The sequence below is a fragment of the Entelurus aequoreus genome, linkage group LG19 (assembly GCF_033978785.1).
Source record: "Entelurus aequoreus isolate RoL-2023_Sb linkage group LG19, RoL_Eaeq_v1.1, whole genome shotgun sequence".
Taxonomy (NCBI): Eukaryota; Metazoa; Chordata; class Actinopteri; order Syngnathiformes; family Syngnathidae; genus Entelurus; species Entelurus aequoreus.
The window spans coordinates 8,044,820-8,057,319 of NC_084749.1; the positions used below are offsets into that span (position 1 = coordinate 8,044,820).

The 12,500-nt window shown below is 33.2% G+C and overlaps 1 protein-coding gene across 1 annotated transcript in view; it reads right to left on the bottom strand.

The window, feature by feature from the left end:
- Positions 1-6,254: 6,254 nt before the first annotated feature.
- The window catches only part of LOC133635454 (E3 ubiquitin-protein ligase RNF220-like), an 80,479-nt gene continuing 74,233 nt past the window's right edge, over positions 6,255-12,500 (bottom strand). Inside the window, exon 3 of the mRNA XM_062028672.1 lies at positions 6,255-6,385. Within this exon, the coding sequence (XP_061884656.1) occupies positions 6,255-6,385 (131 nt within the window). The remainder of the gene's footprint in view (positions 6,386-12,500) is intronic.

Sequence of the window (12,500 nt, forward strand, 5' to 3'; positions counted from 1 at the left end):
TACATAGTAAATTATAACTTGATTTATTGTGTACATAGTAAATTATAACATTATTTATTGTGTACATAGTAAATTATAACATATGTTGTGTACATAGTAAATTATAACTATTTATTGTGTAAATAGTCAATTATAACATTATTTATTGTGTACATAGTAAATTTTAACATTTATTGTGTACATAGTAAATTATAACATTATTTATTGTGCACATAGTAAATTATAACATTATTTATTGTGTACGTAGTAAATTACAACATTATTTGTTGTGTACATTGTAAATTATTAAATTATTTATTGTGTACATAGTAAATTTGAACATTATTTGTTGTGTACATAGTAAATAACATTATTTATTGTGTACATAGTAAATTATAACATTATTTATTGTGTACATAGTAAATTAACATTATTTGTTGTGTACATAGTCAAATATAATATTATTGTGTACATAGTAAATTATAGCATTATTTATTGTGTACATAGAAAATTATAACTTGATTTGTTGTGTACATAGTAAATTATAACATTACTTTTTGTGTACATAGTAAATTATAACATTATTTATTGTGTACATAGTAAATTATAACTTGATTTATTGTGTACGTAGGAAATTATAACATTTGTTGTGTACATAGTAAATTCTAACATTATTTATTGTGTACATAGTAAATTATAACTATTTATTGTGTAAATAGTTAATTATAACATTATTTATTGTGTACATAGTAAATTATAACATTATTTATTGTGTACATAGTCAATTATAACATTATTTATTGTGTACATGCCCCCCGCGACCCCGAAGGGAATAAGCGGTACAAAATGGACGGATGGATTGTGTACATAATAAATCCTAACACTATTTATTGTGTACATAATAAATTATAACACTATTTATTGTGTACATAGTAAATTATAACATTATTTATTGTGTACGTAGTAAATTATAACATTATTTGTTGTGTACATAGTAAATTATAACATTTGTTGTGTACATTGTAAATTATTCAATTATTTATTGTGTACATAGTAAATTTGAACATTATTTGTTGTGTACATAGTAAATAACATTATTTATTGTGTACATAGTAAATTATACCATTATTTGTTGTGTACATAGTAAATTATAACATTATTTATTGTGTACATAGTAAATTAACATTATTTGTTGTGTACATAATCAATTATAACATTATTTATTGTGCACATAGTCAATTATAACACAATTTTTTGTGTACATAGTAAATTATAACACTATTTATTGTGTACATAGTAAATTATAGCATTATTTATTGTGTACATAGAAAATTATAACTTAATTTGTTGTGTACATAGTAAATTATAACATTACTTTTCGTGTACATAGTAAATTATAACATTAGTTATGGTGTACATAGTAAATTATAACAATATTTATTGTGTAAATAGTTAATAAATCATAATATTTATTATGTATATAGTTAAAAAATTACAATATCTATTGTGTACACAGTTAATAAACTATAACATTATTGATTGTGTAAACAGTTAATAAATCACAACAATATTTATTGTCTACACAGCAAATGGTCACATTATTTATAGTGGAAATAGTTAATAAATCATAACAATATTTGCTGTGTATATAGTTAAAAACATATCCTATTTATTGTGTACACTCTAAATTATAACGTTTATTGTGTACGCAGTTAGTAAATTAAAACACTATTTACTATGTACATAGTTAATAATCACAATATTTATTGTGTACACAGCAAATGGTCACATTATTTACTGTGGAAATAGTTAATAAATCATAACAATATTTGCTGTGTATATAGTTAAAAACAAATCATATTTATTGTGTACACTCTAAATTATAACATTTATTGTGTACGCAGTTAGTAAATTAAAACACTATTTATCATGTACATAGTTTATAATCACAATATTTATTGTGTACATAGTTAAAGTAAAACACAATTTATTATGTACATAGTTAATCATTTAAAACACAATTTATGATGTACATAATTAACAAATTACAGCACTATTTACTATGTGGATAGTAAATGACCACAATATTTATTGTGTACATAGTAAATCATAACATTATTTATTGTGTACATAGTAAATTATAGCATTATTTATTGTGTACATAGAAAATTATAACTTGATTTGTTGTGTACATAGTCAATTATAACATTACTTTTTGTGTACATAGTAAATTATAACATTATTTATTGTGTACATAGTAAATTATAACATTAGTTATTGTGTACATAGTAAACTATAACATTATTTATTGTGTAAATAGTTAATAAATCATAATATTTATTATGTATATAGTTAAAAAATTACAATATCTATTGTGTACATAGTTAATAAATTATAACATTATTCATTGTGTAAACAGTTAATAAATTACAACAATATTTATTGTGTACACAGCAAATGGTCACATTATTTGTAGTGGAAATAGTTAATAAATCATGACAATATTTGCTGTGTATATAATTAAAAACATACAATACTTATTGTGTACACTCTAAATTATAACGTTTATTGTGTACGCAGTTAGTAAATTAAAACACTATTTATCATGTACATAGTTTATAATCGCAATATTTATTGTGTACACAGCAAATGGTCACATTATTTATTGTGGAAATAGTTAATAAATCATAACAATATTTGCTGTGTATATAGTTAAAAACATATCATATTTATTGTGTACACTCTAAATTATAACGTTTATTGTGTACGCAGTTAGTAAATTAAAACACTATTTATCATGTACATTGTTTATAATCACAATATTTATTGTGTACATAGTTAAAGTAACACACAATTTATTATGTACATAGTTAATCATTTAAAACACAATTCATGATGTACATAGTTAACAAATTACAACACTATTTACTAAGTGGATAGTAAATGATCACAATATTTATTGTGTACATAGAAAATTATAACTTGATTTGTTATGTACATAGTAAATTATAACATTACTTTTTGTGTACATAGTAAATTATAACATTATTTATTGTGTACATAGTAAATTATCACATTAGTTATTGTGTACATAGTAAATTATAACAATATTTATTGTGTAAATAGTTAATAAATCATAATATTTATCATGTATATAGTTAAAAAATTACAATATCTATTGTGTACATAGTTAATAAATTATAACATTATTTATTGTGTAAACAGTTAATAAATCACAACAATATTTATTGTGTACACAGCAAATGGTCACATTATTTACTGTGGAAATAGTTAATAAATCATAACAATATTTGCTGTGTATATAGTTAAAAACATATCCTATTTATTGTGTACACTCTAAATTATAACGTTTATTGTGTACGCAGTTAGTAAATTAAAACACTATTTATTATGTACATAGTTTATAATCACAATATTTATTATGTACACAGTTAAAGTAAAACACAATTTATTATGTACATAGTTAATCATTTAAAACACAATTTATGATGTACATAATTAACAAATTACTACACTATTTACTATGTGGATAGTAAATTACCACAATATTTATTGTGTACATAGTAAATCATAACATTATTTATTGTGTACATAGTAAATCATAACATTATTTATTGTGTACATAGTAAATTATAGCATGACTTATTGTGTACATAGAAAATTATAACTTGATTTGTTGTGTACATAGTCAATTATAACATTACTTTTTGTGTACATAGTAAATTATAACATTATTTATTGTGTACATAGTAAATTATAACATTAGTTATTGTGTACATAGTAAATTATAACAATATTTATTGTGTAAATAGCTAATAAATCATAATATTTATCATGTATATAGTTTAAAAATTACAATATCTATTGTGTACATAGTTAATAAATTATAACATTATTTATTGTGTAAACAGTTAATAAATCACAACAATATTTATTGTGTACACAGCAAATGGTCACAATATTTATTGTGGAAATAGTTAATAAATCATAACAATATTTGCTGTGTATATAGTTAAAAACATATCATATTTATTGTGTACACTCTAAATTATAACGTTTATTGTGTACGCAGTTAGTAAATTAAAACACTATTTATTATGTACATAGTTTATAATCACAATATTTATTGTGTACATAGTTAAAGTAAAACACAATTTATGATGTACATAATTAACAAATTACAACACTATTTACTATGTGGATAGTAAATGATCACAATATTTATTGTGTACATAGTAAATCATAACACAGAAGACCATATTATCCTGTAATCTTGTCGGCAGCCTGTTTTCATCTTGTCCACACCTAAGGGTGTGTGCAGTCTTTTCACACACACACACACACACACACACACACACACACACACACACACACACACACACACACACACACACACACACACACACACACACACACACACACACACACACACACACACACACACACACACACACACACACACACACACACACACACACACACACACACACACACACACTGAGTGTCCCTGTGGACCAAGCACAATTTGACACCATTACTGTCCACCAAGTGGTCTTTAAGCAGATTTGGAGTGCAATGTCTTTATTGGAAAAATCCTTCTTCGGTGTGTGTGTGTGTGTGTGTGTGTGTGTGAGTGTGTGTGTGTGTGTGTGTCATATGTTGCGTATTACGTGTGCGTGCGCACCAGCGAGCATGTTTGTCTCCCAGCAGCCATTAGCGGACATTATTGTCGAGATGTGTGTCCTGCAGGCTGACGGCTGCAATATGAAAGATGTGAGCAGCAATGAGGCTCCTGGTCAACAATATGAAAGATGTGAGCAGCTAACAGTTAGCAAGCTAGCCAGATAGCGTCAAGTGACAAATTAGGATTGCTGAGTGTATATAAAAAGGGAGCCTAATAACACGCTAACATTAGCATGCCAGAGTTTAGCACACGTAAAAAAATAATAAAATATTTGACTCTCAGGCGTATTGAAAAGCTAGCCTGGTAACAGTTAGCATGTGTCAAGTAGCATACTTAAATGTGAGGCGCATGCCAGAAAGCATTTGCTAAAAAGCTAATCCAGTAAATTGGTAGCGTGCTAACATTAGCGTTGACTAACGTTATCAGTCAGCATTTCGACTTTGGAACGGTTGGAATTGGTTGCTTGTGGACGTTTGACGAATTGCCAATTCAACTTGAACGGGGGAAAAAATGCTAACAGTTAGCATGGTAGCCAGATAAAATAAAAGTTGAATACCGGTATCGATAGCGATAAAATCCTAACGATATACATACCTAGCCTCGGCTCACATTAGTCACCACGTTCGCCATCATGTCCATTAAAAAAGTACAGGTATTTTTCAAAGGCAGTATTGTCCTTATTTACTTTATTAGCGATAAAATCCTAACGATATACATACCTAGCCTCGGCTCACTTTAGTCACCACGTTCGCCATCATGTCCATTAAAAAAGTACAGGTATTTTTCAAAGGCAGTATTGTCCTTATTTACTTTATTAGCATCCCGTACAACCTAATTGGTACCCTCTCAGTTGAAACGTGAACGGTACCCGTGTGTGTGTACATAATAAATCATAACACTATTTATTGTGTATATAATAAATTATAACACTATTTATTGTGTACATAGTAAATTATAACATTATCTATTGTGTACGTAGTAAATTATAACATTATTTGTTGTGTACATAGTAAATTATAACATTTGTTGTGTACATTGTAAATTATTAAATTGTTTATTGTGTACATAGTAAATTTGAACATTATTTGTTGTGTACATAGTAAATAACATTATTTATTGTGTACATAGTAAATTATACCATTATTTGTTGTGTACATAGTAAATTATAACATTATTTATTGTGTACATAGTAAATTAACATTATTTGTGGTGTACATAATCAATTATAACATTATTTATTGTGCACATAGTCAATTATAACATAATTTTTTGTGTACATAGTAAATTATAACATTACTTATTGTGTACATAGTAAATTATATCATTATTTATTGTGTACATAGAAAATTATAACTTAATTTGTTGTGTACATAGTAAATTATAACAATACACATACCTAGCCTCGGCTCACATTAGTCACCACGTTCGCCATCATGTCCATTAAAAAAGTACAGGTATTTTTCAAAGGCAGTATTGTCCTTATTTACTTTATTAGTATCCCGTACAACTTAATTGGTACCCTCTCAGTTGAAACGTGAACGGTACCCGTGTGTGCGTGCGTGGCTTTGTGCTACCTGATTTGAAGCTGGCTGAGTTGCGTCAACTCCTGCTCCATGTGGTCTTGCAGCTCGCCGGGTCGCAGAACGTTCTGGCACACCGGACACACCGGAGCCCCGGCGTCGTAGAAAACCTTCACCTTGCCTGCGAACAATCCAGGAAGTTGTTCAAGTCATAGTCCCGACCAGTCTGTTGAATATAAGTAAATAACAGTTTTTTCTGCGGAACCGGACCAAAGAATCCTAGAGACAGGTGTCACAGCCTGTCAATGGGAACATTACCCATGGGGGGGGCCCGCTCGCCCCATTGGGCCCCGCTGATGGATTACCGCCATAAGCAGCCAGCTGGGATCCCGAGGAGCTCCACTATATCAAGATTTTACCTCCGAGATGAGGTGATTTACTCCTGAAAGCCATCAGTCACTCGGCGCTAGCAGGCGGTAAGCGCCTAATTTGCCATCTCCGCGGGGCCGGCGAAGGGAGGGCCAATGTCGGTTTTGAGAAGGTTTACATTAAGACGGTCGTGAGGAGGAAGCACCCGACATATGTCACATATGTCAACTACTAAAAGCTGTCTCGGAGGCGGGGTGTCGAAGCCGAACTGAAATGTGAACAGTTAAATAAGTAAATAAGCTAGCATGAAACAGTTAGCATGTCCAAAATATGTGACTGTGAGGTGTATATCTGCAAAATAAGCTAAAAAAGATAGCATAAAACGTTGGTATGCGGACATGCTAACATTAGCGTGCCAACAGTTAGCATGTCCAAAATGTATGACTGTGAGGTGTAGCAGAATCAGAATCAGAAGTTCTTTATTAATCCCCGAGGGGAAATATCTGCAAAATAAGCTCAAAAAGCTAGCATAAAACGTTGGTATGCGGACATGCTAACATTAGCGTGCCAACAGTTAGCGTGTCCAAAATGTATGACTTTGAGGTGTATCAGAATCAGAATCAGAAGTACTTTATTAATCCCCGAGGGGAAATATCTGCAAAAAAAGCTCAAAAAGCTAGCATAAAATGTTGATATGCAGACATGCTAACATTAGCGTGCCAACAGTTAGCATGTCCAAAATGTATGACTGTGAGGTGTAGCAGAATCAGAATCAGAAGTTCTTTATTAATCCCCGAGGGGAAATATCTGCAAAATAAGCTCAAAAAGCTAGCATAAAACGTTGGTATGCGGACATGCTAACATTAGCGTGCCAACAGTTAGCATGTCCAAAATGTATGACTGTGAGGTGTAGCAGAATCAGAATCAGAAGTTCTTTATTAATCCCCGAGGGGAAATATCTGCAAAATAAGCTCAAAAAGCTAGCATAAAACGTTGGTATGCGGACATGCTAACATTAGCGTGCCAACAGTTAGCGTGTCCAAAATGTATGACTTTGAGGTGTATCAGAATCAGAATCAGAAGTACTTTATTAATCCCCGAGGGGAAATATCTGCAAAAAAAGCTCAAAAAGATAGCATAAAATGTTGATATGCAGACATGCTAACATTAGCGTGCCAACAGTTAGCATGTCCAAAATGTATGACTGTGAGGTGTAGCAGAATCAGAATCAGAAGTTCTTTATTAATCCCCGAGGGGAAATATCTGCAAAATAAGCTCAAAAAGCTAGCATAAAACGTTGGTATGCGGACATGCTAACATTAGCGTGCCAACAGTTAGCATGTCCAAAATGTATGACTGTGAGGTGTAGCAGAATCAGAATCAGAAGTTCTTTATTAATCCCCGAGGGGAAATATCTGCAAAATAAGATCAAAAAGCTAGCATAAAACGTTGGTATGCGGACATGCTAACATTAGCGTGCCAACAGTTAGCGTGTCCAAAATGTATGACTTTGAGGTGTATCAGAATCAGAATCAGAAGTACTTTATTAATCCCCGAGGGGAAATATCTGCAAAAAAAGCTCAAAAAGCTAGCATAAAATGTTGATATGCAGACATGCTAACATTAGCGTGCCAACAGTTAGCATGTCCAAAATGTATGACTGTGAGGTGTAGCAGAATCAGAATCAGAAGTTCTTTATTAATCCCCGAGGGGAAATATCTGCAAAATAAGCTCAAAAAGCTAGCATAAAACGTTGGTATGCAGACATGCTAACATTAGCGTGCCAACAGTTAGCGTGTCCAAAATGTATGACTTTGAGGTGTATCAGAATCAGAATCAGAAGTACTTTATTAATCCCCGAGGGGAAATATCTGCAAAAAAAGCTCAAAAAGCTAGCATAAAACGAAGAAAGAGTTTAATGTCTCTTGTTTTCATTTGAGCATTTACGCTAGCTGGCTGGCGCTAGCTTGCTTCTCCAGTCCGAGGGTTTATCAGCGTTACCAATCGCGGTTTTACGATCATTTTAATTTAAAACAGTGATACTAACATTATACTGTTCATCCCTAGTTAGTTGTATACCTGCAAAAATAGTTTTAAAAAAAAGCTAGCATGTTAAGGTTAGCATGCTAACAGTTAGCATGCGTCCAGAACCAAAATATGATACTTGGAGTTGTATACCTACAAAATTTGCTAAAAAAGTTAGCATACTAGTTAACGCCAAGTCACAAAATATATGAGTCTGTGGTGAATTCCTCAAAATTAACTTAAATGCTCAAATATATAAAAAAAAATGCTAATAGTTAGCATGCTAGCCGGAAAGCGTCAAGTAACAAATTAGGACTCCTGGGTGTATACTCGAAAAACGAGCAAATAAAGCGAGCCTGATAACGTGCTAACATTAGCATGCTAAAGTTTAGCATGCATAAAATAATGAAATATTTGACTCTCAGGCGTAATAAAAAGCTAGCCTGGTAACAGTTAGCATGGGCTAGTTAACAACATATTTGAATCTAAGGCATATAGCAGCAAAGATTTGACAAAAAAAAAGCTAGTTCAGTCAATTGCTAGCATGCTAACGTTAGCATTGGCTAACATCAGTGAGCATTTTGACTTTAGAATGGTTTGAATTGGTTGCTTGTGGACGTTTGACAAATTGCCAGTTAGACCCGAATGGGAAAAAATGCTAACACTTAGCATGCTAGCCAGATTGCGTCAAGTAACAAATTAGGACTCTTGGGTGTATACTCGAAAAACGAGCAAATAAAGCGAGCCTGATAACGTGCTAACATTAGCATGCTAAAGTTTAGCATGCATAAAATAATGAAATATTTGATTCTCAGGCGTAATAAAAAGCTAGCCTGGTAACAGTTAGCACGGGCTAATTAACAACATATTTGAATCTGAGGCATACAGCAACAACACATTTGACAAAAAAAAGCTCAGTCAATTACTAGTATGCTAACGTTAGCATTGGCTAACATCAGTGAGCATTTTGACTTTAGAATGGTTGGAGTTGGTTGCTTGTGGACGTTTGACAAATTGCCAGTTAGACTCGAATGGGAAAAAATGCTAACAGTCAGCATGCTAGCCAGATTGCGTCAAGTAACAAATTAGGACTCTTGGGTGTATACTCGAAAAAAGAGCAAATAAAGCGAGCCTGATAACGTGCTAACATTAACATGCTAAAGTTTAGCATGCATAAAATAATGAAATATTTGACTCTCAGGCGTAATAAAAAGCTGGCCTGGTAACAGTTAGCATGGGCTAGTTAACAACATATTTGAATCTATAGCAGCAAATATTTGACAAAAAAAAAAGCTAGTTCAGTCAATTGCTAGCATGCTAACGTTAGCATTGGCTAACATCAGTGAGCATTTTGACTTTGGAATGGTTTGAATTGGTTGCTAGTGGACGTTTGACTCGAATGGGAAAACATGCTAACAGTTAGCATGCTAGCCAGATTGCGTCAAGCGACAAATTAGGACTCTTGGATGTTTAGTTGAAAAATGAGCAAATAAAGCGAGCCTAATAACGTGCTAACATTAGCATGCTAAAGTTTAGCATGCATAAAATAATGAAATATTTGACTCTCAGGCGTAAAAAAAAGCTAGCCTGGTAACAGTTAGCATGTGCTAAGTAACATATTTGAATTTGAAGCGTATGCCAGAAAGCATTTGCTAAAAAGCTACTTCAGTAAATTGGTAGCGTGCTAACATTAGCGTTGACTAACATTATCAGTGAGCATTTCGACTTTGGAACAGTTTGAATAGGTTGCTTGTGGACGTTTGACAAATTGCCAGTTAGACTCGAATGGGAAAAAATGCTAACAGTTAGCATGCTAGCCGGAAAGCGTCGAGTAACAAATTAGGACTCTTGGGTGTATACTTAGGAAAGGAGCAAACAAAGCGAGCCTATTAACATGCTAACATTAGCATGCATAAAATAATGAAATATTTGACTCTCAGGCGTAAAAAAAAGCTAGCCTGGTAACAGTTAGCATGTGCTAAGTAACATATTTGAATCCGAGGCGTATGCCAGAAAGCATTTGCTAAAAAGCTAATTCAGTAAATTGGTAGCGTGCTAACATTAGCGTTGACTAACATTATCAGTAGGGATGTCCGATAATGGCTTTTTGCCGATATCCGATATTCCGATATTGTCCAACTCTTTAATTACCGATACCGATATCAACCGATACCGATATCAACCGATATATACAGTCGTGGAATTAACACATTATTATGTCTAATTTGGACAACCAGGTATGGTGAAGATAAGGTACTTTTTAAAAATAATTATAAAATAAAATAAGATAAATAAATTAAAAACATTTTTTGAATAAAAAAGAAAGTAAAACAATATAAAAACAGTTACATAGAAACTAGTAATTAATGAAAATGAGTAACATTAACTGTTAAAGGTTAGTATTATTAGTGGAGCAGCAGCACGCACAATCATGTGTGCTTACGGACTGTATCCCTGCAGACTGTATTGATATATATTGATATATAATGTAGGAACCAGAATATTAATAACAGAAAGAAACAACCCTTTTGTGTAAGTGTATCTTGTGTTTTTTATGTTGATTTAATTTTTTAAAAAACAAAACAAACAAAAAAACGATATTGATAATAAAAAAACCGATACCGATAATTTCCGATATTACATTTTAACGCATTTATCGGCCGATATTATCGGCAGGCCGATATTATCGGACATCCCTAATTATCAGTGAGCATTTCGACTTTGGAACGGTTGGAATTGGTTGCTTGTGGACGTTTGATGAATTGCCAATTCAACTTGAATGGGGAAAAAAATGCTAACAGTTAGCATGGTAGCCAGATAAAATAAAAGTTGAATACCGGTATCGATAGCGATAAAATCCTAACGATATAAATACCTAGCCTCGGCTCACATTAGTCACCACGTGCGCCATGATGTCCAATTAAAAAAGTAGAGGTATTTATCGAAAGCAGTATTGTCCTTATTTACTTTATTAATCCTGGTATCCAGTACAACCTAATTGGTACCCTCGCAGTTGAAACGCGAACGGTACCCGTGCGTGCGTGCGTGGCTTTGTGCTAATTAACAACATGTTTGAATCTGACATAAATTTGACCAAAAAAAGCTAGTTCAGTCAATTTCTAGCATGCTAACGTTAGCATTGGCTAACGAAGGAATGGTTTGCGGCGGATAAAAATGTGGGCGAAGGAGGACTAACGATGAAAATGCTATATTTGTGACTGCCGTGTGGTATTTACACAACAAAGTGTGTGGTGAATGAAAGCTGTGGGAGAAAATACAAAGTGTTGCCCTTGAGGGAGTGACAGTCGTCCTTGGGTGTAAACACACCTTCTTTGCATCCCTGGTGGAAGCCTAAATGACTTTTCCCGACACGCTTGGAACCGTCCCGCGCTTTGTGCAGCTCCGCCGCCCGGAACGTGTCGGCGTGGGTAAACAATGAAACCCGGGGGCCCAAATTGAATTTATAAGCACATTACCTGCGCAGATAACGTCTCCAAATGGCGCCGCGATAAGAGCGATGGGATTTGATTTTTTTTTATTGGTCCACTTTTGGGATTCCGACCCGCGTCCCGTCCCCCCCCTCACCCCCACCCCCACACCCAACATCCAAACACAAACGGCGGATTAAAGGCCTGCTTTTCTGGCCGCACGTTTGCTGAGTGGCAACTTGGTGGTTTCACTTTTGCCCGCGTCCACATAAACCGCCTGGGGGGTCTCGGACTGTAAAGTCCTTGTCAAGTGTTCCTTCACTCCAGCGATGGATTGTTGGCCACGCCCACTTTCTAAGGTCCGTCTTCTAGTGCCGTCGATTGTTTCCTTTCTGCTTTAGGACCTCCCCTCGTTAGACCAGCCAGTGACTAATTATTTGTTGTTTATTGTGACAAATCACTTATATCACCACG